The 27,398-nt window shown below is 37.6% G+C and overlaps 1 protein-coding gene across 8 annotated transcripts in view; it reads right to left on the bottom strand.

The window, feature by feature from the left end:
* Positions 1 to 27,398, bottom strand: part of CHD7 (chromodomain helicase DNA binding protein 7) — a 131,128-nt gene that overhangs the window by 2,920 nt on the left and 100,810 nt on the right. For 6 of the 8 annotated variants that reach the window (XM_071419975.1, XM_071420012.1, XM_071419986.1 and 3 more), the window contains 24 exons: positions 26,055 to 26,231; positions 24,573 to 24,716; positions 22,089 to 22,344; positions 17,378 to 17,588; positions 16,703 to 16,898; positions 16,300 to 16,467; positions 15,462 to 15,641; positions 15,135 to 15,245; positions 14,833 to 15,038; positions 13,710 to 13,909; positions 12,960 to 13,119; positions 9,811 to 9,900; positions 9,131 to 9,234; positions 7,612 to 7,741; positions 7,261 to 7,333; positions 6,988 to 7,042; positions 6,045 to 6,273; positions 5,668 to 5,876; positions 4,850 to 5,527; positions 4,292 to 4,452; positions 2,406 to 2,633; positions 1,735 to 2,178; positions 938 to 1,159; positions 375 to 515 (listed from right to left, as the gene is read on the bottom strand). In XM_071419975.1, the coding sequence (XP_071276076.1) occupies positions 375 to 515; positions 938 to 1,159; positions 1,735 to 2,178; positions 2,406 to 2,633; positions 4,292 to 4,452; positions 4,850 to 5,527; positions 5,668 to 5,876; positions 6,045 to 6,273; positions 6,988 to 7,042; positions 7,261 to 7,333; positions 7,612 to 7,741; positions 9,131 to 9,234; positions 9,811 to 9,900; positions 12,960 to 13,119; positions 13,710 to 13,909; positions 14,833 to 15,038; positions 15,135 to 15,245; positions 15,462 to 15,641; positions 16,300 to 16,467; positions 16,703 to 16,898; positions 17,378 to 17,588; positions 22,089 to 22,344; positions 24,573 to 24,716; positions 26,055 to 26,231 (4,773 nt within the window). The remainder of the gene's footprint in view (positions 1 to 374; positions 516 to 937; positions 1,160 to 1,734; positions 2,179 to 2,405; positions 2,634 to 4,291; positions 4,453 to 4,849; positions 5,528 to 5,667; positions 5,877 to 6,044; positions 6,274 to 6,987; positions 7,043 to 7,260; positions 7,334 to 7,611; positions 7,742 to 9,130; positions 9,235 to 9,810; positions 9,901 to 12,959; positions 13,120 to 13,709; positions 13,910 to 14,832; positions 15,039 to 15,134; positions 15,246 to 15,461; positions 15,642 to 16,299; positions 16,468 to 16,702; positions 16,899 to 17,377; positions 17,589 to 22,088; positions 22,345 to 24,572; positions 24,717 to 26,054; positions 26,232 to 27,398) is intronic. The other 2 variants (XM_071420019.1, XM_071420026.1) reach the window with 2 other exon arrangements.

The raw sequence follows: 27,398 nt of genomic DNA, 5'->3' as shown, positions 1-27,398 counted from the left end.
AAGGACAGCAGCAAAGACTTACAGTTTATTGTGAAAAAATACTTGGAAACCAGCTAGTGATACTTCAATTGACAAAATCATGTTTTAAAAAAAATGGTAAGCTGTAGCTTAGGCAGGTCTGCTAATAAATTTTGTATCTAAGAACAAAATGTGCTATATAGGTTCAAAAAATGAGAGTTATTCACTCAGGTGATTAATATGAACACAACAGAAGAGCAAAGAAGGAATTAAAGGAACCAGGTGGCACAGTCCAGTAAGAAAAACTGCTGGTACCAAATTATTAAAATTTTAAAGAGAAAGCTTGGAGTAGAAAACCTGCTTTCCACATGCAAAGACATTATTAAAGACCTTGACTGAAGTAACTCAAGTTTTACCTTCTTTCCATTTCGTTTATTTACAACAGGTACCCTTTCTTCTCCTGTCAAGGTGTTTATATCCAGTTTATTAGGGTTTCGACATCTGTGTCGTTTTTGTTTCGGCTTCTGAAATGGGGAAAACAGCACATCTGCACTCTTCTAGAAAGAAGAGAAATTTATTGCTTTTCATTTCATTTCTTGAATAATAAAAATAACCAATAATAAAAATAACCAATCATGGTACCCCTTCTCACAACAATTTTAAGAAGGGATCCATTACTTTACTCTCAGATTACATTAAAAGAAATTTTTTTTGCATCAGATGAAGAAATTCTACAGAACTTGACAAACATGGTTCTAACATGCTGTTACATACAAATGTTAAGAAAGGAAAAGCAAATCCAACACCCCAGTGTCACTTGGGTGTGGATAAAATAGGAATGCTGGATAAAGAGAAAACTTCTGTTGAAATGCAAGCTACAAAATCAAATTACTATGCCCAATGTGAGAGAATTCAGTCTGACCTCTGTAAACTTTTGTATTCATATAATAGAACAACACTTTTAGAATCACATACTTACTGGTACATAACTTGGCATATCTACAGTGTAAGTAGGATGCAACTTAAGCCATTCAACTAGATCCTTGTTTTTCGGGGCATCCTCTCCCACCAGCCTGGTCCCATCCTCTAGATTGATTACAGGGATGCGAGTGTCTGGGTCTAATTGACCAGGAGATGGAATGTTCCTTGCTGGTAGGGCTTCCATATCTTCTTCAAAAGCTTTGGTCACTTCTGCATCCTCCTGAAAACAATCACATCCATATTAGTCTTCCCTTCACAGGAACACCTGGAGAAATAATTTCAGGCATTGACTGAAATGAAATGTTCAAGATTTTGCATACACAAGAGTTAATGGGGCTAAATACTCATAATGCATAAAGTAGTATCATTGCATCAGGGAATTTTGAAAATTTTACATCCTTGAACAATAAAGAACATAGTGCTAAAGGCAAAGCAGTTTTTTTGCATTTCCAGTACATGTGCTCCAAGATTCTTCAAGACCCTCCCTTTTCAACACATCAAGAAAGACATACTTAAGCCTCAAAAAGTATATTGTTAGAAATATTTTCTGTAAAAGAAGAAATAAAAGTAAGTAATTTTGAAAGTACAAGCTACCTAAAAGTTAGAGTAAAATCTTGATGTGCATATTTTGTTTGGTTCAAAAAGAATTAACAGCTCTAAACAAAGAAAAACCTGCTTGGGAAAAAAACTGTATGTTTCTATTAGGGAGAGTATAATAAGACTTAAAACACATTCAGGAAGTACCACAGACAGAAGAACAAATATGAGACAAAAGGAAAAAGGTTGTGGTCTTACTACAGTCAATGATGTCCGTTTGTTGCTCATAAATAACAGATCAAGCCCTTCTACATTTTTCCTCCTTCCTCTCCTCCTCTTCATGGGTGGTTCTCCATCTATTAAAGAGCCATTTAGTAGATGCCTTGTGGGTGTGCGTGAAAGACCTGCTTGCAGCAGCTCCATTTGAGTTTTAAAGGCATCAGACACAGGTGTGGAGACATTAGGCAAGATAAACTTTGAAGTAACAGATGAAAAATTTGAGGTAGAACTTGTTGCCTCTCGTGAGGCCTTTGATAAATCTACAACCTTTTCTTGTCCATTTTCTGAGACCACCTGAGACTCACGTAACTGGGCAACCATTTCCATAAGATTTCTCCTCTTGGCAGCTCTCTCAGCCTCAATTTCAATCTTTCTTCGTCTCCTCCTCCTCTGACGTGGAACTGATAAATTGAGTGCATCTTCCTAATTAAAAAAAAAGCATTTCCAAACATTAGCAAAGCTCTGTTTGCTATGCTGAGTTAAAAACAAAACTCCAAACCCATAACTCTAAAAAAAAGGCTTTCATTGTATTCAAAGAAACACTTTTATGTTTTTCCTATTTTATTCATGCTGCTTTATTTTCCATTATGCAAGAGAAGCTCAGGCAAGATAAAATGTTGTATGCAAAAAAGAGAATGCTGTAGCCTTGCCTTTGATAACTGAGGAGAAGCAGTGAGATCTTCGCTGCCACTGACGCTGGCTTGACCAACCATGGAGAGCTCTGCAAAGCTCCTTTTCTGTAGAGGGCTGTCCACAGCTGTTGGAGTGTACCCAGGTATGAGCCCCTGGAAATCAAACATCTGGCGCCTATTTACTGGCCACTTCCCTTTCAGCACTGCCTCACAGATGTTGTCTAATCGGTTGATCATTACTCGGTCCTGCATAAAGGAAAAGTATGTAATGAACCCTCGGTGTAAACGTCATCTTTTAAACTCAAATGAGTCTTATGACACAGTCCAGTTTCCATACCTTAAGGAAGACATTCAGCAACAACTGTTCTTGCATGTTAGGAATAAACTGATCACCTTGCAAGATGCTAACACAATTTTGTAGAATAATACCTTTTAAAAGTTGCATTTATATTGTGAGGGGAAGGAGAAAAGACAGACAAAGTTTTCTGTATGACAATGCACTAATTGGAAAATTTAATAGAAACTCACTGTTGTTTTACAAAACTTCAGTAGTTAGAAACATCAGCAGTTAGGAAGGGAAAATAAACACATCTGCAATCAGTATATTAAAGCTGCAGTTCTCAAGATCCAAGAGGCTGGATCTGCAATTCTGTCCTAGGAAGTGGATCCTCATTAGCGTCACTATTAATAAAGTTCAACATTATGAAATGGGCACCAACCTAGGGACATCTAATGAATGTCAATTTTCATTCCACGCCCATTATCACTTCAAATTTCACTGAAGCGTGTACACTAAAAATCTCTAATTATGTTTATTAGTCTACTTATGCTGAACCTATACTGATGAAGGATTTTCTGTTCTACTTTCTACTTTCACACTATGACTGGAATAAGATTTTAGCCCATGTTTCCAAAATACATGCTGAAAGTAGAGAAGATGAACATTATTTGATTTTTTTCCATTTCAGTATTCAAGCACATTCCAGACTAGCCTGTCTGAAGTAGTAGAAACTTTGGGACTCTAAGAAATACTGCTGGTTAGGGAATATGAGCATTCATATATGAATGCATTTCAGCTTCCTGAAAAGCAAAACAGTGCAGAAGCCACTAGCAAATCTCAGCAGCTGCAACAGACTGCTTGCTTTCCCCAGAAATAAGCCTATTAAGAGCAAGGTCCTCTTGCCCTGCTACCCCCTTCCCCCTCCCTGCCCCAACCAGATGGCTCTGTTATGGTGATTAGTAAGCTTAAGACTATTACTACTTTATTTTTCTCTCTCCCCTTACTGCAAAGGAGAGTACTAAATTAAGTATGGATTTATTACAAGGTTACAGTTTTGTATTTTTAAAAGCATTTTATATTAGATAATTTTCTGCACTGTTACCAAAATAAGATACAGCTTTATTCTATCTAAAACTGCTGCTTATGTTTGCAGGATACCTTAATACAATTACATCTGTCAATATTACATAATGGCTTAGATCATGTAGGTCACCAAAACTCTTCCCTACAATCTCCTCACCCCAAAATAAAAAGGTGATCTTTTAAAGTCTCTGCAGATTGCTCTGCAGGAAAAACTCATAATTCAAAACTGTATAGTGGTGCAAGAGGTGGGACTCTGCTGACAAAAAGTTATGGACCCTATGAAGAGTTCATGTCTGCCAGCAATCCATTGTTTTACTAAATGACACTATTTTACAAAAAAAAAGGAGCAATTTCTTTCATTTCCACTGCTAGTTTGTATGAGCTTAAAGAAAAAAGTGCCATCCCACAAAACATTCACAGAAAAAGGTCCCTTGCCTGCCAGAAGTGCAGTACCACACAAAGCTCACTGTTACTTTTCAAGCACATTTCTCATATTTTACTGAAATGAAAAGACATACATGTCTTTCCACCCCTAACCAACCTTAGGCCAGAATGAGAAGGCAAATGTTCTCTCATGAAGCAGCTGAACCACAGAGGGATCCCCGTCTTCCATGTAGAATCCATCACGTGTTTCATCCCTTGCGGTACTCATAGAGGCATTGCTTTCTTCATCAAAATTCTTACCCTGAGAAACTGCTCCTGCTGAATAACAATCATGACCAGGCATTAACATCGAGTGTCTACCCAGCTAGATAAGCTAAGGCAACCAGGCTTGACACAACATTTCTAACTCGGGCTTTTGTTCAGTAATTACTACAGCAGAGCCCCAGCCTTCCACATTTGGCACAGAGACCATGCTTATTGACTCAGTGAGCTTTCCCGGAAATCATCCCTTGTGGGGGAATACCCTGCTGATGCTGGATGGTTCTTATGAAAGCTTATTTAGCCACCTGATATGTGGAAGGGCAGAGAAACTGCTGCATGCAGCCCATCCCATACTCAAGAATGGCACCCTGTGTGCCACTTACTAGCTGGCATGCGCTACAACAGCTGTGGGGCTTGTGCTAAGCACACAGAACTGATCTGACCAATGTATTACCTTCAGGTTGGGAGGATTCTTCTGATTTATCATCATCTTCCAGTTTCTCCTCTTCATCTTCTTCTGAACCTTTCTCAGAAATAGATTTCGGATCTACATCTGTACTCATTTCTATGTCTTTCAATTCACATTTAACAGAGCCAGGCTCAGCCTCAGCATCACAGTCTGGTTTAGTGTCCTTATCTGTAGTATCTGTCTCCTCTTTGATTTCAGATTTTTCTTTGGCTGCTGGATTTTCAGACCCTTCAACTTTAGACTCTGTTGGTTCTGTAGTCTTTTCCTCTTGTACTGGTGTGGATGGGACAATTGGGGGTGTTTGACTGCAGCCAGCACCCAGAGGGTTTACAGAAGACACAGTATTTGCATTACCCGTCCCTCTGTTTTGAGCAAAGTTTTTGTGAGCCTCAAGAAAAGAGAGTTCAGGATCATTCAGAATGTGATAATCTGTCCTACTGACTCCATGTTTAGCAGCACCAATCAGTAAGTCTTTGTCATGTTTACCACACTCCCACCACTCTGGAAGGTCCAGACTTGGCTGGCAAAGCTTTAGCCTCTCCCCCAGCTGCGGGTGATGGAGGACCTGTTCGCGGATCTTGCGCAGCAGCTCGATGCGATATAAAGTTCTAGAAGCACGCTCCTCTGTGATCGGCTCAATCAGCGTGGAAAGATCAGGAGGCTCTGCAAGGACACCAAGTTGTGCTGTTTAACATGGATTGAATGCACACCCATTTCAAAATCCTTACACCTGGGCATGAAGTTTCAACAGTCCCCTGGTATCACAATATTCATGTTGATTTCCAGAGTCAGTTTAAACTTACCATCATCTGGTTTGACTGGCATTCGGCACACTCGTCTACACATATTCACAAAGCCATTAAAATACTTTTCCAAGCTTTCATCCGATTTTTTGTCAAGCCTGGCAAATGCTCTGAATTGATTCCACTCAAACTGATGTTTTACAGGATCAAAAATAACTCCAAAAGTAGACACCACACGATAAAAATCTGCTTCTTCTCTTCTTGTCCATCTAGTCAAGGAAGAAGCAAGAAAAGTGAGGCCACTGGATAGATAAGATTCCAAACCCTTTTAGAAGCCCCAAAACCCCTTTAGTTTATTCTTTCAAAACAAAAGAGCTGTATGGGTGACACACAAGCTCAAATAAGATTTAAAGAAAGATTATCACCAGGAAACTCACTTTTGTCGTTTCTCAGTTATTATGGCTTCCCTTTCTGCCTCCAGTGCCCTCACTTCTTCTCGAGGCCGACGTCTCCTGCGGTCAGTCTTCATTAGTGCCTCTTGCCTCATTTGTTGCCTTTTATAGCTGCGCTGATAGGCAGTAATGAGGCGACGCAGACGGGTAGTCAGGGTTGAAGTGTTGGGCCAGTAGAGTTGCCCTAACTCAGCATTGCTTTCACTGTGCTTGCCTAGAGAACAGAGAAGTATTTGCACTGCAAAACCAACACTAAACATTTCAGTTTCTATGGCTATAACTGGATTTCTGTTTTATCAGATAAGAACATGTGCCTCTAATACTGGTGCATAATGAATTAGAAACAGGCTAACTATTGGTAAGAGGTAGAAAATAGAATGAAACCATCCAACTCTAAGAACTCAGAAATGCTTGTAAAGCATTTAGAGATAACCATCAAGCACTATGATTCAATGTTTGAATGCAAACATATTATGAACAGTGTAAGTATTTAAATTAATGCAATGCATCTTTAAATACATTACCAAGAAGATCATTCTGCCTCTGAGGAAACACCTATGCTTATCATTTCCCACTTTATTATTCTCACTTAAACTTGGCAATTTTCCTCCATACTGAGGAAACAACGTATTTGTAACTTCCAAGATTATATCGGCAAAACCATCAACGGCTGCATTATGAAACATCCGGTCTTTATCATCACCGTTTCTACTATGTAATTAGAAATCCAGAGAACCATAATGTGGATTATTCAAAGACAGTATGTAATTGTTTTGAAAAATGTGAAGCATGAAGAGATTTGGCAGCAAAAAGCTTTCTGTGGTATTGTCCCAAAACATCTCCTATCCCCTCATGTGGTAATATAAACAGTCCACCTTTCACTAAACGATCTCTTTTTGCTTTTTAAATTTTTTTGCTATAGACTTACTTGGGTGTAATTCTATGGACTCCTCTTTGTCTTCTGGAGGTGAGTTTGCGAATTCCTTGGGGAGAAGACAGAAGTTATTTTAGTTTTCAGTTTTGACCATATGTCATAATTTGAGAAGAAAAATATGTCATCTCTCAAACACAGCAGCAAACAATCTTTGTAAGGAGTGTTCATCCGGTAGCTCTCAAACTTACAAAACACACATTAAAATAAATATGGAGAACCGGTTGTAGTTGTACATATTTGTAATTAGAGAAAATTGGGAGCTCTTACATCAATTTCATCCTTGAAGGGAGTTCTGGTTGGCTTATATTCTGGATCTTCATCCTCTCTGTCGAATTCACCCCTATAAAATATTTTTTAAATATTTTCAAGAAAAATACTGGTTTTGAGAGGGGGCTGATTTTCTGGACAAAAGCAAAAAAGCTACAAAAGCCATCAGTATGGTGTACCAAGTTACGCATTTGTATTTCATGCTCAACTGTGTAAACAAATCTATGTACTTTGTACATCATACGATCACTTCATATCCTCAGGCAACATGTAAGTATAATATGACATATGAACCCATGCCAACATATACAATGCTGATAAAGTTTATTAATTTTTTCATGTCCTCCTTACCCATCACCGCCATCTGCTAACATGTCTGTCCCTCTCTGTTCAGCAGCTATGGCCTTTGCATCAGGCATGCCAACCCGTTCCAGAAAGCACAGTGCTGGATCAGCTCTCATAGAATTGTACTTCTCATAACCTGTGTGCAGAGTGGGAGACAAATGCCTTTTTAAAAGCTATGACCAGCTGTGAATAGAACAGGTCTAGGCAGTAGAAGTACAATTTTCTGGATTCATTTATTTATTATTAAATAAAACAAAGGCGCTATTGCCATGCTGGAAACATTTAATTAATATTAAAAAATTGTTCATGTTGGTGAATTCCAACAGCACAGAAACATTTTCCCATCAATAACATTAACACACATAAGATTTTGAAGAAAGCATCAAATTTCGTGTTGTTATAAAGTAAAGTAAAAATCTTTCACAAGTGAAAAACTTCTTTAAGTTTCCTTTATGACTTTCACAGTGGTTCTTGACATTCAATACTCGCCAGTGGAAACACGCAGCCGCAAACAGGAGCACACACACACACACAGACACAGACACACACACACGTATTTTCAATAGCTCCAGCCCTGCTGGAACCCTCAATATAGGCTGCAAAAATGCTGCATACATGGGTTATACGTAAGGCCAACAAACCTGTCTTATTAGGTTTAGGATGATGCATGTCAGTAAGATGACACTGTTCCCTCTATGGTTTTCAAACTGCTGTTTGCTTTTTTACTGCCCAAGTTGACTAGATGGAAAATGGCAGATCCCAACAGTGCACTGCAGGAAAATGATTTTTAGACTAGACTTGCCTCAGCTGAGCCCACAACACAGAGCTGCTGTACATAGGCAGAACAGCACAATTCAATTAGGATTTGTACTACAACACACTGCTCCTAACTGCTGTAGAGCCTCAAGCCAAACTGTAATCATGAAAGGTTTTATAAGCCATCATTCTCCCCTTTAGTCAGGCTGGGCTGCTGAGAATACCTCTGCGACCTCCAGAGAATTGGGATTATAATCAGGAATCGCTCACTGTATATATCATGCCAGCTCTGCATCCCCAGCCTTTCAAAGTTAACAAGGCTGCATCCCACTCAAGGGAGCCGGGAGTTCTCAACACTGACATTTGTGAAATATTGCTTGGAACAAAGCCCAGGAGGCACTTGTACAGATTAATAGCAGAGGTTAAGCCCACCGTCCACTTTGACACTGGTTGGCAGAGTTAGCAAGTGAAGCAGTGCTGGAAGCAAAGTTTATGGAGATCTATCTAACTATTTGGCTATTATTTAAACAAATATGGCTTTGTTTTATTTACAGCCAAGAAAGTAATGTTTTCTTCTCAAATGTTCTGCAAACATTTAAAAACAGCATCTGATATTTACAGCTCATATTAGGTTTTTAATGCAGGCAAGAAAAAAGGGAGATACAAGCCAACAGTTCTTTGGAACAATACTTGTTAATATTATGACTGAACAGTCCTACACGCTGAAAGCTTTACAACTGAGTTTTGTTGAGAGTGAGACGCCACTTACCGTGTTTAAATACTCCAATTAGAAGGGATTTATCTGCCTCCTTATCCCACCAGTCTGCAGGAACTTCGGCATGGAATGGCTCAGGTATCCATACATCTACTTCACTGTGAAGACAGCATTATACACATTCTCAAAGGTATTGCTCGACAAAGATTTAAAAAAAAAACAAAACAAACCATCCTAAAAAAACCGAAGTGTTTTACGCTGCTCTGTAAATATAAATTTTGAGCTGGAAAACCACCCCAAAACCCAATACAGAAATTGAAATACTCTTAAAAATAATTAGGATGGTTAAACAAACAAACAACAAAAAATAATTAATCAACCAAAAAAAACAACAAAAATACTGCCCCCCCCCCCCCCCCCATTAGGCTATTTTGGGAGTCAAATGGTTATCTAAATATGATTCACTTAAGGTCTTAGTATTTTTTTAATTTTTTTAATTGAGATAGAATAATCCCTCAATATTAGCAGAGCTGCAAATCCACTTCTGTCATTTCCCGCATCGTTTCCTCCCCCAGGAAAATGACCCACTGCGCTTCATAAAACAATACGGTTGCTTGAGAACAGACATACAAGAGATAAAGTGTGACCACCTTCAAACGCTGCATTATTACAGTATGTGTACTTTACAAAAGCCAGAGTCATAAAGCAAAAAATAAACCTGCACTTGCACTAACCTTGAGTCAGCACCCTCTAAGATCTTGTCTGCTTGGTCCCCTATAACTTCTTGTCGTAGATAGTAGAGCATGCGGACACGCAGCAGGACCCTGGAGAGGAAGGCAGAGGGGGGAAAAAGTTCTTAACTTCAGGACTGTTTGCCAACAGTGGCTTTTGGCAGCTGCTGCTGTTCATCCATCATCCTGCCAAGGCTGATTAGCCATGCTGTATGGTAGGCTTGAAGCGTGACAGATGGTGGCACATAATCACCTCTGTGTGGTGCTTTCTGCTGGCTTCCAACAGGCCTGCCTGGCAACTGCTTACACTGCACAGAGAGGGACCCAGCTCAGCCCGGCCCCGGCGCATTTCATTTAGTTCTACCTAGTGCAGCTTGTGAAGTTTAGACACGTACTCTACCACTGCCTCTGAAGTATTGAAGCAAGTTTGTAAACAACTGAGCAGATGGCTTTCAGTAACTGTTCTGCTTCATTATCTCATAAAATTTCCTCAGCTGCTGCCTTAATACCATTTTTGGAAGCACATCAGAAGTTGTAGGAATAAACGAGATATAAAATCTGGTTTTACTACCTTACAATAAACCCTCAATATGGAATGTCAGGTTTTTCAGATTATACAACTTTTTGCTTCTGAGAATGGGGGGGAAAAATAATCCCCCATTTCCCTTGGGAGATATTAACTATTTTTACTCTTTATAGTTCAAACTGCTATTAAATTTTACCTATGCACAACCTAACTGTTACAAGGAAGTGAAAAATCTTCGTTGCCAAGTTTATTTTTCCCCATTTCTGCAATACTGCAGACATTTTTGGAAGTGCTGTCAGGTGTTATGGTCACACTCAAAGCTGGCAGGAGAGAGAATGGCAGACTGGCTTTTCAAGGAGACTAGAAAAGAGGTCATTTCTGTAGAAAAAGTATCTACCTGAAAATAATCTTGCTCTCCTATGTTTGCCCAATTCAGGGCACCCCCTGCTGCCTAGTTCATGAAGTAAAACCAGTACCAGCTAAGATGGAGATTACTCAACCTGCCCTCTCACTGTACCCAAATTCATCACAGCAACTGTTGAATTACTGCTGCTCCTGAACAGCAAGGGTGACCAGGGAAGCAGTAATCTGATCACCCACTTGCATGAAAAATTTAGACCACCACCAGTTTTGAGAGGTCCTTGTTAGAGATCAGATGCAACTAGAGCAATACCCGGTTTCACACGTGTTATTCAATCAAACCTCGGAAGAGCAGGGATGTGAATGAAGGTCATGTCTGCAATTCAAAACATGTCAGACATGCTTCTTTCTGTACGCACAGTAACTGGGACCAGTAAGGTGTCCCTGCTCCCTGTGTGGCTATGTAAATAAGCTGCTGAGGGTCTCTATCATCTTAGTATTAAGCAATAACAGCTGTTACATCAAGCCAAAGAGGAGAAGCACGAAATAAAACCCAAGATAAACCAAAAACCAGAGGCTCTTTGCACCTTCCAGGAGTCCTAGGCATTAAACCAGCATATATGCTGCTTAAGAAAAGGACACCAATTCTTAAAAAGCCAACTTCAACTGGTACCTTTTCAAGGAAATTACTCAGATTATTAACTGGCTCCACCTCTGTTTGATTTTACCTGTGCTAAAAACATGTGGCTTCTACAATTCATTTAGTCCTGGTGAATCTGGGAAGTGAAGGAAAAAGATAGCAACTGAAAACATTCTTGCATATTTACCAGTCTTCCCAGTCCTTGCAGTTGTTCTATTGTATTATTAAAGAAGCAGTATTTAAAAAATTAAGTCAGATCTGCAAACTGATATAGCAAGTAATGAAGACATGTTACCTGAGAGATTAAAATAATGTTACAGGAAAGAATTTTATTACTTTAAGAGTAAGTGAAATGTAATAACAGACCTGAGTAACAGTTCAGAAAAATCAGAAAGCCGTTTATTTGGAAGTGCACTCACTAATGTAATTCTATGAGTATCTGTTGTCATCAGCTAAGAATTAAGCTTGGTTAGCATCTGGAAATGAGCTAATAAACCCCTTAAATGCCTTTCCTCCTTCACATCACACCCCCTATTGACAGCCCACAGGTACTTTTCAAATCAATAGTATCTTTCCACTAAACAGCATTAATGAGACCCAATACATATTCAAACCACAAAAGTAATGATGACCTTTCAGTAACACAGCATTACAACTGCATGATTATATATCTACAATGAAGAATAGAAATTTAAAAACAAAACCAAACATCCCAAAATCAATCAACCACGTTTCTAGCTCTAAACCAAGGTACTTTTGGGACAAGGTTCAGTGCCTATATGGAGAATATAGTAAGCAAAACTGAGATGGCATCAAAGAAAGCTGACACAAAAATAAGATACTATAAAACAAAAGCCAGAAAATATGCAAGGAAGGTTCTTAAGAGACATTAATGAAACAATAAAACATTATATACCTTTATCCCCAAAAGCTTTTGGTTTAGTAACATGTTTAGAATTTCAAAAATCAAATCAGGACAAATAAATTCAGATAAGAGTTTGGTGAGGAATTTCATCTCAAAGGAGAAAGAATAAATATTCTGTATATTTATTACATATTATATTATTGCCTATTTATATAGATAATTTATATATATTATATATACATAAATATTCTCTGAGGAGAGCAAGAGAGGAAAGGAGAGAAAGAATAAAGAGAAAATATATGCCACATATAGGTGAATTACTACATGAAACTCCTGAAATTAAGGACTGGATATATGAGTTTAACATCTATGGAACAGAACTTTAAATACCAGCCTGAGTGACTGCATAAGAAGGTAAGAAACAAACAGCTTTTATTTAAAGATAGCCAATTGTCAAGTGAAATAGACTTAGTGTAGGACAATAGTCTTTACTTTCTATGGTAAAAAAATAACCTTATCTGATTCCATTCTTATTTAATAAGAAGAGAATAATTTTCTTCAGAACTGTGCTGATCTGTCACAAAGAGCTTACAGAAGTGTCCAGAGATCTCTTAAGATGATTATCCCCAAATTAAAAAGTAATAATAGCCTTTACATACTCATAAATGTCCCTGTGTTCTATCAATATATCCAAAGTTGTGGACTTTTCAAAAGCATGTAGTTTTAAAAAAATCCCAAACCTCCCAAACCTTAGTACTTACTTATTACAGTGATGTTTAAGATGTTTCCTATAGCTGTCTTCTTGAAATAATACATCTGGATTACAGGTTGTGAGCCAATCAGCATCTTGCAGCATTGGCTGTGAACTCTGGGCTTTTACTTTCTTCCCTTTCCTCCCTCTGGGCACTGGTGCAGACAGACCTAGAAAACCCCCAATATTTCTTACACAACTGGAATAGAAAAACTCTCACCCCAAACAACATTACAAACATTCGTTTAAAGCTAAGTATTCATTACTTTGAGGGCAACACAACCACCAAAAACTGAACAGCAACATGACTCAGTACAGAAAATTGCAAGTAACAAAATCAACCAAAACTTTCATGCAAATTTAGGTGTGAAGATTTCAAAAATTCAGAGTGCTAGCCAGAAAATGGTGTTATATAAATATTTCTTGTAAAAACTCTCATGAATCTAAATGGCCGTAAGGAAACAAGCTTTCTGATTAATGACAATTTAAAAGAGATTAAATCCAGCAGTAGGTGCCAGCAAAAAATAATGCTGGAATATCTGTTTAAAACCAATTTAAAGGAAAGAGAACTGCATTCTACAAAGTGTCTGAGGGAGACTTCCCCTTTAAGTACAGACCAAGTCAAAGCCCACCTTACTCATAAAATCTGACAAGATCCTACAACATGTCAGAATGGCTATAGTTTAAACCAAACACATAGCACGACTGAAGCAATTCTTTCCTATTTACTAGCATCATTATTTGATTGTGGTAGACATACCGGAATGATTAACCAAAGCTCGAGTTTGCCCATCTGCAGTTGGAGTGATCAGATCCCAGATGAAACTTTTGATATTTTCATCCCCTTTGTAATGATTAAGACAATACACCAGGATAGTCCGGCAGATGGTTTCCACATCTTGCTCTGTTAGCTGACGTTTATAGCGCCCATGTGAGAGGATGTCAGTCCACCGACCCCAGCTACAAGAAAAATACGTTCAATACAACAGCCGGGGTACTGGTATTTTAATTTGTGACTTTCAATTTAACTCCTGGTATCAAGCAACTTGGGACCTCCTGTGTTAGTGCTAATGCATTTTGCATCTGCAGGTTATGTCAGGGAATCCAACTTCCAGCACCAAAGAGTTAAGAATGTTTATTTTACAGAACAGGCAATAAGTTCACTGCTCGTAAAGCTGCAATTGAACTACACTCAAATTAATAAAGTACATATGTTTAACTCTAAAGGTCCCAGTAAGCTACAAATAGGAAACTCAACCAATCCCTACAATCATGGGATTTGAGGAACAATTCCTATTTTGAACCAGAAACCTATTACTAGCAACTTTTGTACACTAATTTCTAAAAATAAAGACGGTCATTCTGAAGGCCACCATGTTAGAAGTCAAATATAGCTACCTGCTTGCAAAGAGATAAAATTCAAATTAGCACACTCAATGGGGAAAATATCAAGTAACTTGATGTAAGTGGTGACAAAGTCTAGATTGACTGTTGATTTCAAAACCACTTTGTTCTTTACAAATACACTATTATTCTCTTCAACACTTAGAAAAGAGAGGTTGAAACTCATTAACTCAAGAATTCTTTACACTGAGAAACCAGAAACAAATATTCTGTCATCACAAAACCACTGATCTTACCAGTGAGCTCATAGCCATCTGTGACACACTCAGATACTTTAAACTAAGTAACACATATAAGTGCAATTTATATATATAGCAACCAAAACCAAATCTGACTGGCATGTATAAGCACTATACAGTTTGATGGTATACAGTATGATGGCATGTGAATGTGTCCAAGAGAAGGATGAGTTATTTACTATATATCATTTATCTTCAGGTCCTTAGCCACAATTAGTATATTCTATTTGCATATCTTACCCATAAACCAACAAGTTCTTCTCCACCCTGAAACATTCACTTCTTGCATAACCTTGTGATTTGTCCTGAGGCCTACGGGGCTTTGTGCTAGGCTTTTCCTCAGAATCACTTTCCAGGTCTGAAAACTCCATCAGCTCATCCTCTTTGACTGCACTGTAGAGTCTGGTTTGCTTCCTTACTCGTGGTGTATCAATAACTAGGTTGTTCTAAAATTACAGGGAAAATGTATAAATTTAAGAGGGGACGGAGGGGGAGGAGAAAATCTTCAATTTAATTGTACTAGAAAGAGTTATAAACCTTACCCTTCCATTTAGAGCATCGATATCCAGCTCAGCTTTCTTTGCCCACTTCTGCCAGAAATTAGGGTCATCCAAAGAAATATCTGTCCTGTTCCCAGATGCAACAAAACTAGCCTAGTAAAAGTAAAAGCAAGTGGATTGATTTCTTACCTGTATGCTACAAAAAATACCTGTTTTTCACAAGCAAATACAATACTTAGGAAGAAGTAGTATCAAGAAAGAAAGAAGACAAGTACGCTAAAAAAATAAATTTACACAGAAGGCAATTTAATATACTTCCATCTATTCTGGTCACGTTTTATTCATTTTCCTCTGAATGTCAATGCATACCTTTGCAAATGTTGAGCCTTTTCCTTCAGATTCAATAGTAATTGTGTGTGTTCTCCTTAAGAGAATCTGATCTATATCCTCTTCACAAAACTTAGACCCTTCATCTTCCTCATCCATCAGAGCACCATATGCCCCCTTTCGAAGAAGATCTTCTATTTCTTTTTTAGATAGCTGTTGCACCTGTAACACATAAGAGGGGTTACAGTTTTGGGTTTTTTTTGACACCAGCCAATGTGTTCATCTGACAGCAAAATCAGATGGATCATCCTCGTATTTGGCATTTTAAGAACTGAAACTCTACGATAATGTGGTCATGGTCAATTAAACATTCATACTGAAATCACCTTTTAAAGAAGAATACAAACAACAAAATTCTCAGGGTGAAGTTATGTGAGTGGTTTAAACGACTTAATAATTCATTGTCACTGAATCCCTTTAGCTTTGATGACTGCTAAACACCTCCTGGGAGCAGATTTAACTTACTAACCTGATGAAAAAGCTAAAGCAAAGTAAGTCCCAAAGCAAAAAGCCTACAGCAGCAAAAGCTAACTAGAAGAACTCCATAAAGTGTCAGGATCAACATAATATAAAGGGTGGAACGATGAGAATGGATCAGGATTGAAGGAACATGACTCCACTTGCCCCCTTTTGGCAATAAGTGAGCCATTAGATAGGCTGAGCCAGTTCATGGAGCCAATGCCCTTATTTAACCCGACTAAACTATCAGCCACACTCCATCTGAAAACCACTGTTCTCTAGCTAGAACACAAACAGGCAAGCAAAGTGTAACACCTTCATAGCATTTGTTGATAATGCATCTTAAAGAACTATTCCTTACCCCATTTGTGGCATTTTCTCTTCCGCTCATAGATTGTAGCACAGCCTTATCAAGGCCCAGCTTCAGGCTAGCTTTGTCGAACATTTCCCTTTCATAAGAATTCCTTGTTATCAACCTGTAAATTTTCACTGATTTGCTCTGCCCTATTCTGTGACATCGTGCTTGAGCCTGAAGAAATAAAGGCAGATACTCAGTTACAGGTTACAAATGGAAGAAAAAAGAATTTGAAATAACCAATAGAGAGAACATACTTTAAAAGTTTATTTTTTTTCAATATAAATAATATTGTTTATGCTTTCAAGAGAGCAACAACAGGTAATTTCTCTTGTAGGTGAAGAAAATTTCACAGTAAAAAGGCAAAGAAAAATTTAATTTTCAATAAAATCATCTCTTGTAATATTACCTGGAGGTCATTTTGGGGATTCCAGTCTGAATCAAAAATGATGCAGGTATCAGCAGCAGTAAGATTAATGCCCAAACCTCCTGCCCTTGTACACAGCAGGAAAACAAACCTATCAGAATCAGGTCTTGAAAACCTGTCAATAGCTGCCTGACGCAAGTTGCCTCTCACTCGACCATCAATTCGTTCGTAAGGGTACCTGAAAAAGAGATGCATTATAGGGATTGCTTAACTGCAATGGCACTGCTTCTTTAAAAGAATATGCCATTAAAAACAACAAAGACAAATATGCTTCTATGGGGTTAGAAGAACTACAACAAACTAAGAGACTAACTTAATCAGAAAAGACATACTACTTTGTCTCTTTCTTTGGTAAAGAACAGACTTTGACTATAAGGTATTTGATAAAAATTTAGGCCTGAACTAAAAAACTCTAGAGCCACCAAAACATTTAACTGAGAGGTTTAAAGCTCTCCATATGAGGTAATTTTGTTTTCATTCAAAAGAATGGGCTCAGTACTTGCAACCTCCAGGTTTGCTCTTTCCCTTAAGTCAGATCACTATAGAAAACACTGTTTTAATTTCTTCCCTTTCTATATGGATTAGTCACAGGTTAAATGCAGTGGTCACAGAGGAAGGCACAGTTTATTTATAATTGTATTATATTGTTGCTCTCACCGTCTTTGAATGAGGTAGTCTTCCAGTATGTCCAAGCAGCGCACCATCTGGGAAAAGATAAGCACCCTGTGGCCACCAGCCTTCAGTTTTGGCAGCAGCTTGTCAATCAGTACGAGCTTGCCAGCAGCCTGGATCATTGCCTGGAGCTGAAAATCTGGAGAGTCGGCATTGTGTGTTTCTTTAAACTCTTCCAAAATTTTCTCTTCAGCACCTGCAAAGATTGGACAGCAATACATGAACACTGCAAAGGGTTTTATTAATAAACAATGAGCTCGCCTTCAATACCCTATAGAAACTGCAGGAATGTTTTAAGCACTATGTGAACAAACATTTATAAAAAAAATAAACATTTATAAAAAATATTAAGCTTAAATTTAAAGCAAACAGATACACAAATAGAGCACAAATAAAACATAGCTCTGAGAATTCATTCTTTTTTTTCCTCTTTTGAACAATACTAAACTCTTTCCTAAATAAATTCATAGAAATATTGACACACACAATTCAATGAAAAAAAAATGAAAAAAGGTGAAAAAAATTAAACATATTTCAACTAATAAAATGGATCTTTTTTCTTTTTAAAAATGTAACATGAAAGAAAACAATGTGTTGTTTCTACAGGAAAATACAAGGGATGCAAATCACATTTAATATCTGCCTCTAAAATCAGCCTTAAACATTCACATGACCTGATCCTGCTCCTTTCATTATTAATTTTAAAATAAAAATCCAAACAAAAACACGGAGGCAGAAGCAGCTATGAAATTATTATTTTACTTTTTATTTAGTTTTTTCTCACTGAAAGTATTTTTTTTTGTTCAGTTTGATGAAGCTATCCAACGTATTTATTCTTTCCAGCATTAGTCAAAAGTTCTCTCTTGCCACTCACTTTGCCTATGAATGATATGCACAGCAGCAACTATTTTCTTGTTCTGCTTAGTATTGGAAGACTACAGACCAAGATCAAGCTTTCTCTTCAATCTCTCCTATGCTTTTATTCCATTTTTAAGTAATTTCTACAAGGTGGGCAATTCCAAGAACTATCAGATTGCCAATCTTGGCATGTAAAATGTTAGGAATCTTTGTTCTAAGCTTATTTTACTCCCAAAGAAGCCCTTTTTTTGAGCCATCCTTTTTTCCCCTCTGCTTTTCTTTTTGGCAACAAAACATAGTTTATAAAATATTTCTAGTTGGTCTTATATTCAGCTTCAATACTGCTTTTGAATAGCACAAGGCAAGATGGAAGGGCTGGGGGGAGGGGGAAGAACAGCTTACTGCCAGGCTTCTGCTGAGCATCCCTCTCTCAAATCCCAGCTCTAAGGAGATGCCTGTAAACAAACACGGAACGCGCCCTGGCTGTGCGAAGGCTGGTTCAGTGCCTGCTGTAACGCGGTGCCTGCAGCAGATCCCGCCCGGGGCAGGCTGCCTGACAGCTCCGTGCTGCTCCTGAGCTCACACCGCTCCCTTTCACAGAACCCCACGGACTCAAGATGTGACCGCATTTCAAGAGAGTTTTACATCCCTGGATTTTCCTGATCTGGACTCCCTGGATCATCTTAAAGGTTTGCACATAAGGAAAGTAAGCCCAAATGAAATGAGTGTAAGCAGACACTCAAAGTTCCCTTCATTCATATCACTGTCCGTCTTGGTAACACGGGCAGAATTTTGGGCAGTAAATCTCCGATTCTGTACTGAACTTTGGCAATTCCAGGATACAGCAGGCTGTCAAGCAGCTCCTATACAGTAATTTCAGTCATCTTTCCAGGTTACAGCAATTATTTCTGACTCAACTGTCATATCCAGATGTAAGTTTCACTACTGTGAAGCAAGCCAATTTGCAAGAACAGCATCTGCAAAAGCAAACCCCACCATAACAAACCCACAATCTGGTCTACTGAATGGTGAATCTACAGTATCAGAGCTTGGTCACACCAAGACCCAAATTCAGTACAGATAACTCCAAAAATCTGTTCTTTCAATAACTCTGTCCTAGCTAAATCTTGTAGAAGACCAACCTTTTTTTTTTTTTTAATTCCTACTTCAATTGCAATTACGTCATGTCCACTGTTACCCAAAAGTTACTTGATGCAGTACTTGCAGGTCTGTAAAATTACTTCCTATTCTAGCTGATATTTAGCAGGGGATGAAAGGAAAGTATTTGAATGTGTGCTTGGTCAGTCGGGGAAAGCTCCACTTCTACTCTTCATTAGGAGAGGCTTCCAGGGCTCAAGAGGGCACAACAAACAGAGTAAGGAGCCTTTCTGGTGGTCAACACTAAGATGTGTAACTATAGAGGCATTCCCCACTGCTGGTTCTTGGAGATAGAGAGAGGAACAATGTATAAATACTTGAGAATGGTTGCTATGGAGAAAACAAGGAGTCCAGCCCTAAGAAAAATGACAGACAATGCTTTACCCAAGCTGACTGGAGAATACCCAACATGCTGTAACTACTTCTAGAAGTCTACTCCTAGTCTCAGCAGAACATATCCATCAATCAAGAAAGAAAAAAAACCCCCACTTTACATTCAACTCCTACCATACTACCTCCATCATGTAGCCTTAACTGAAGTCATATAGAAGACTTGTTTGCAACTCTTACACAAAAAAACCAGATTCAAATGTTCAAATAAAAATGCTTGTTCACAAACCCCACAAACTGGGAAGAAAATGAGGATTCAGAGACACTTTTATAAACGCAGTTAAGCTTAGAAAACAGAACTTGTTACTGCAAGAAATCATGCATCAGGAGAATACTAGGCAACCTTAAGTACCTGCACTGCAAAAACAGAGCAGAAATAAAATAAACTTGTGCCATTTCACTAACTACAAAGTTGTTAAATTTCAATCAGCAAAATAAAACCTTGGGCTCAGATGACTACAGCATGTAGGAGGTATTTTCTGCCCTAGAACTACAAAGAATGTATTTGTTTAGTTCCATCTCCACACTAACACATCAGGATTTCTTTTTCCCATCAAATCTGAAGGCTCAACCCACCTGCCATGTTGCTGAATGATACTAAGCAAGTCCCAAGGTTCCAAACATCACAAAAATATTTGATAAAGGCAAATGCATTAAGAGACAAAACCACCTCCCTTTATTAAGATACACTAATGAAAAAATATTTGAGGTTTTCTAAATTAACACCTGAACTTTATCAGTCTCTTAATTATATTAAATGATACAAGATTTCTGAGGGAAAAAAAATCACTGCTGTAGGCAACACTGCAATCACTGCTCATAAACTCTATTTGACAAAACAAAGTAGGAGAAAAATATTCTTTTTTTTTCCTTTCAATAAACATGAAATAAGGAAAAATAATAGCAAGGTTAAAAACTAGCTGAAAGCCAAGAAGCATCAATTCAAACACCCATAACCTGAACAGCCTAAACTATTCTGATAAACTCATTTATATAATGGATTAACTTAAGCCAAAAAATCAAGTAAAAAACCCCAACAAACTCTGCACTAGAACCACAAAGCTACTTTACTGAATGTCATATGAGTTTAGAAACTGAGCAGCCACCAGCATGGACAAGTTGAAGTCCTTTGGAGTAAGCCTATATTATATCTTTGGAATAATTACTTGTGCATGAAATGTAATTAGATGTAATTCCATTAATCAGTTTAAGCATTCCCCCCCCCCTCCCTTTAAACAAAAAAATGTCAAGGAAAAAAAACTTAAAGTACTGCAATATGGAAGTCATACAATAAAAACCTGAAAACACATATGGCTCTGGAGCAAAACAGTCTTTCATCATGAAGCCTGTAACCAGCATAAACCAACCTTAAATCATATCTAGTAAGAAACAGGAGTTGGGAAACAAGAAACTAGTAGAATGCAACCCTGTATGGAGGATTGTGTTGCACCCTCAAAGGGAAGAACTGACCAGCACATACAAGTTTAGCAGAACTTCACACAGAGCTGGCTGGTTCATCACAGGGCTGGTCACTGGAACAGCCTCCCCAGGGAAGTGGTCATGGCACCACAAGTAGAGCTCAAGGACCATCTGGTCCTTAAGTGATATGATTTAGTTTTAGGTAGTTCTGTGAGGAGCAGAGAGTTGGACTCAATAATCCCTATGGCTCCCTTTCAACTTAAGATATTTTATGATTCCATACTACTTGCCAAAGATAATCCTGATCTAAACCCAATACCATCACACAGAAAAAGCCACCGAAGTCTAGTATGACATTCATCCTAATCTTTCTCTTACTAGTCAAATTAAGAAAAGTAACTGACAACAGGTGGTCATGAAAGCAGGTTTGATCACAATTTCTTACTCTGCAACTTTTATTCAGAAGATTTAAGTTACTACCTTATGATGTTTGACAGCAAGAAAGTAAGTAGCAGCTAATGATAAGTGAAGAAAAAATTACCATATACATGCTAGCATCCAACAACCTGCATGATAACTGAAGTCTTGTTTTTCACAAATAACAGAAAGGAAAACTTAATAATACCAACATTAACACAGCCCAGGCTAAGTCTGTCAGGAAGTCTTGAAAAAAAGCAGCACAGAAAAAAGCAGCTGCAACAGCAGCACTGTCCTGGCTATCAGATATCCATACCTACGAGAATCTAAAAGGTTATCTCACTTTTCTACTTAAAATAAATGAATAAATAAAAAGACATGCTAAAATAGAATTTATACCTAGTGAACATTTTTATAACCATTTTTCAAATGAGGAGAAAAGTAGGCAGCCTACCATTAATAAGGTATGGATGATTGCAGCATTTTCTTAGTTCCATCATAGTGTTTAAAAGATTAGGTACATTTGCCTGACCTCCGCCCTTGGAAAGAAATGTGAAATTCTTTTCAAGAATAGCACGATAGTATTTCTTCTGAATATTTGTCAGCTCAACTTCAATGATGGTTTCCTCTTTGGGGGCCAGGTTCTTTTCCACATCCTCCTTGAGACGTCTCAGCATCATCGGCTTCAAAATAGCTTGCAGTTTTTGCACCTGGAAAACAGATGTTTAATAAAATAACTGAATTAAAACTGCTAGAAATCAAATATTCTTTTTTCAATTTCCTTCATTCTAAAAACCTTGTTTTCTACTTCAAATGCTAAGTAGAGATCATTGTAAAAAAATCTTTCTTCAGTGACTCAGCAGCAAGTTCTCCTTGTTAACTCAGTGACATACACATTTCTAAAGTCTGTTTTTGGTGTGTAGCCCTTCAGTTTAGTGATGTCTGTAATTAAATAGATCTCACTCAGAACTATCCTTCTAGACATGGACAGTACTGCACACATATCACGCAGAGTAACCCTTTGTTAAATTAGCAAATCTGACACTTTTAAGGTAACTTTTGCAGTTCACTTCTAATTACTAATCAGTATTTAATGCTATTTTCCCACTTTAGGTATCTGCTTCTAATTATTTTCTTATTTCCCTAGTTTTGACATCCACTGAAGTAGAAAACTATTTAGGACTGGTCTAAAAATATCATATTTCTGTTACCACTTATGACACTGATAATTTTTAGTGTCCCTAGGTTTTCTGGAATATTCATTAAGACACATCCTAAAGGGTGGGAGGGGCAAAGAAGAAAATGTCAGTTTTCCTAAAAAAAAAAGGCTAAGTTTAAGTTTTTGTCAAGTCTCTTACATAAAAAGCTCAAATGTATTCCATATTAAAAAAAAAAAACCAAAACACCTGGTATTTAGGTTGTTTTAGGCCATGCTTCAAAGTACAAACCATCTCGGTGCTAAGAGCTAAAAATTCACCCTGAAATTGGTCATCTCCTAATGCAGAGCTGCACAGCAGAAATATGAACAAAAGATACTTTCTCCTGAATTTACATTATTCCCTTAGTAATAATCCAACTTCAGAACAGAAAAGGTAATTAGCAGAGAGGGATGAACAATTGAGAAAATATATGGAATACAACTGTAAGGAATGGAGAGGAAACCCCAAGCCACTAATTAACACACAACCTGTCCCACCACTTAAAAGACAAACCCAATTCCAAAACATGTAAGTGTCAACAGATAAAGAAGTTCTCCTGAACCTGTTGAACCAATCTAATTCTGATCTGCTATTGGCATTATTTTAGTAATAGTTCCATGTATGGATTCAAAAGCTTCCAGTCATTTTGAGCTGGCCATACAAAAGCTATGTTGAGAGCTAGGATATATTAGCTCCAGTTCAAACACTTCATTAACAGGTCTACATGGCTTCTGCATCAGAGCTGGCTCACTTTCAGTCAGGTCAGTGTCCATTCTGACTGACATGTAATAGCATGCACAACCTATGGAAACATATCCTATTTTGCCAGGAGGCCAGGGGCCAGAGGAAGAGCTATTTTGTAATTTAGACTATGATGTGTGAAAGAGTTGTTCTCAAAGAAAGTCAACAAATTCAAGCAGTCAAAAGTTGAAAGATATCAAAAATTGAATTTTCAGTCAAAGCCAGCAAAGTTGCATACAAAAATACATGCAGTTATTACCACAGGAAGCAAAGGGCCAAATTAAGATACCATGCTTCAGTTACCTCCTAATATTAAGGTGGTTTGGCCTTTTAAAACATTTTGATACATACAAAGAAACATTTTACATTTGAGATATAACACATGTTACACCTCGGGTCTTTCATTTTGTATAATTTATGCACTTCTTCTCTTGGACAGCTCAAGAAATCTATTTCTGAGTAAGAAAAACCAAATTCCCTCTACTTGGTTACCTCTTGTTAATCTGGGTTTCTAGTATGTTCCTGTTTGCACTTAAGTCACTGAGAAAACTCTCAGATATTAATTCCGCAGAAGTTACAGGGAGAGTCCCTTCACTCTGATGCTTACAGAAGAATGTCAACTGACAAGTTAATTCTCATAGAAGTATTTTCATCCAGAAACCATTACAAGACACCCCACATCTATTTTTTAAACACTACATTTTAATAAAAGGAATGTCTTCCTGTTTCTGCAAGACCAATGGACAAAGGATTAAAAAAAAAAAAAAAAAAAAAAAAAAAAAAAAGCCCAAAACAGTGAAAGGCAGAATTACTTTTGACCAAAAGCAAAAAACCCTCAACTAAATGAAAATAAACAAAGAAAAAAAAAAAAAGGGATAAACCCACCATGGTATTCCAGGAAAAAAATAGGTATTATTTTAAAAAGCAAGTTCATATACAATAAAATGGATAAATTCACAATATCTAAATAGAAAAGTAAGTGTGCAAGATAAGTTTACCTGCTCTTCAGTTTTAAGATCCCCAAATTCTTGCATGAATGTGGTTTCTGATGGAAAGCGACCTGGTTCCAAGAAGTGAAGCAAGCTAAACAGCTCTTCTACTGTGTTTTGCAAAGGGGTTCCAGTAAGCAGCACTTTATGCTCCTGAAAGGTTAAGAAACAGTTGCCTAGGAATCCATCACTTTAATTTCCAATGGAAAAATACACAAAATTCTTTCCCCTTGTCACCATATGTCTGTCTCACCTTTGCTTCCTCTCCCCTCCCCCAGCTACTTACATAAAACTGTTCTCAGGACATTTCTAACTGGTACTCTGGTGTTCCTTCAGTGATAGCCCAGAAAAACACTTCACTACTTAAGCAGCTTCAAAAGTCCTCCAAGATACAAGAACACATTTTACTGGTCCACAATGTCCCATCCCTTTCACAAGTACAATGAGCTTTAGATGGCAAAGAAACAGTTGAACCTAATCCATCATTTGCAGTAAAAATTAATTTATTTACCACACATCCAATTGACCTCAGTGCACTGATCTCCTCAGGCCAGGAGATCAACACAGGATCCAACAGGAAACCTGAAGCAGAGTTCTACCTTCCTACTACATGCTAAAGAGCACAAGAGTGGTAGAGACTAAAGTAGCTGTAGAGAAGGAGCCCAGAAAGGTTCAGGAACTAGCCCACAGCCAAACATAAATTTAACAGAGTAACAAGAAATAATGTGAAAAGTCCCATATCTCTATCTGTAGTCTGTAAGAGTGTAAGCTCTGCTTTCCTCTAACAGCAACCACAATAAGAAAAACAAAAGGTATACAGCATTTTAAAAGACCGAATTACAGGTATTAGTTTAGCATGACTGCATTGTTCTCACATTTTAAAAGAATATTCTGCCCAAAACAAAGTAATTATTGTGTCTTTTAAATGGTAAATACCTTCACATTGTCTTATTTTTCTCTATGAGTTTAATGCACCTATTTTGTACACATAACATAATACATATTTATGTAAGCATCAGAAACCAATTCACTTGTCCTTCCTTAGTCAATAAGAAAGAATATCCTTATGGCCACACAACAAATTAACATAAGAGCTGATATTAATGCAGAGCAGTCTAACTCTCATGGCCAAATTGGGCCACCTGACCGCATTACACTTTTAAATAAATGTCTGTGTGAAGAAGTGACTATGGATTAACTCACATGAAGGGAGAGAAAGGAAAGAATAAATTTATTTTTATTGTCTTAGGAGAACCCACATTATTCTACACCTAAATCAACGAAAAATCTTATTAAATATCAGCACTCCAAAACTGAAGGTATGCATATGCTTCCAGGTATTTTATACTTTCTCATCTGCATTCTTTTGTTCTTCTTAAAACCTGATGATTTACTTGAGAAAAAACCCTTTTATTTTACTTTTTGATTAAACCATAAATCAGAAGTAATAAAACTACAGAAGACTCAAAGATTAGAGAGATTCACACTGACCAGATCCATCATCTTGAGTCCTTCCAAAAGCTTACAGTTCCTGTTTTTCAGCCTGTGGGCCTCATCAATGACCACGCAACGCCATGGAATGTTACGCAGCTCTGGGCAGTCAGTCAAGATCATTTCAAATGTTGTGATAATGGCATGGAACTTGTAGGACCCCTTTATCACACGACCCTAAAAAGAACAGCAAATGTTAAAAATAAACTCCCTGGCAAAGAAAGGAAGCAATTTGTTTCACCTTCAAATTTTATTTTTTAAAAATACAAAATAGTAGAATGGACAAGACATTTAAAGCAAATTAAGTCATTGTTCCTGACTAAAGGGGGAAATCCAATTCTGTAAGCTTGCTACTGGCTTCATGATAGCTGTTTTTAATCCTGTAAATAGGCTACAGTATCACTGCACATTGATTACCAAGAAGTTTTACAAGTATTTCAGTTGTAATTCATATGGATTATACTAATGCCTTGAGGCATTAATGTATTACTGCAATATTGAAATAAGGTTTTCAGACTTCATCAAGAGAATTTTCTTTTTACTTGAATTGAAGGTACATGAAGGTCCTCCCAAACAATCCAAATACAGCAAAAGTGCATTAAGGTTTGTTTTTTATGACTATTTGAATATTGTGCTCACTGTTTATAATTTTTTTTCCCCAGTAGACACTCGGGATTCAAAACACCTACAGTTCATAGAATGGCTTGGATTGGAAGGGACCTTGAAGACCATCTAGTTCCAACACCCCTGCCATGAGCAGGGATGCCTTCCACTAGACCAGGTTGCTTAAAGTTCTGTTCCATCTGGCCTTGAACACTTCCAGGGATGGGGAATCTACAACAACTCTAATGAACAGCTTCAGCAGAAGCAAATATCTGAGCTTTTAATTGCAGAATGTGTATCTGCATACAATTCCATAATACTTTCCTAAGTCTGTGTTAAACAAAGTTCAACAGGACAATTAACTTGATGTCTGACACCATATTCACTGGTTCATTAGTTCAGTCTTATTTTCAGCACTGATATAAAGACAGTTTAAAAAAAAACCCTGAATAAAGTTTATTCAGGAACATGAAATGAGCATCTTTCTGACATTATGCTAAGCTTCTTCCCAATGCTGTTCAAAGAAAAATGTAACTTGGTATCTCCAGTGTCACTGGGTCTGTGCAGAAAAACTGTCTCTGTAAGGATGAGCATTACACAAGTTCAAAGCTATTCCACATTTTCAAAGGACTCTGTCATGGGTTGTATATTGAATACATTTCAAAAGAAACACATATTTTACAGTAAGGTGACCATTTCTTCCCTTAGACCTGTGCAAGACTGAATCCTTTTATAAGTGAC

This window comes from Agelaius tricolor, unplaced genomic scaffold (genome assembly GCF_023055355.1).
Source record: "Agelaius tricolor isolate 1412-34295 unplaced genomic scaffold, bAgeTri1.0.p SCAF_2, whole genome shotgun sequence".
In the NCBI taxonomy this organism is placed as follows: Eukaryota; Metazoa; Chordata; class Aves; order Passeriformes; family Icteridae; genus Agelaius; species Agelaius tricolor.
The sequence above is the reverse complement of the archived record's forward strand: the minus strand, read 5'-3'. Positions and strand labels throughout refer to the sequence as shown.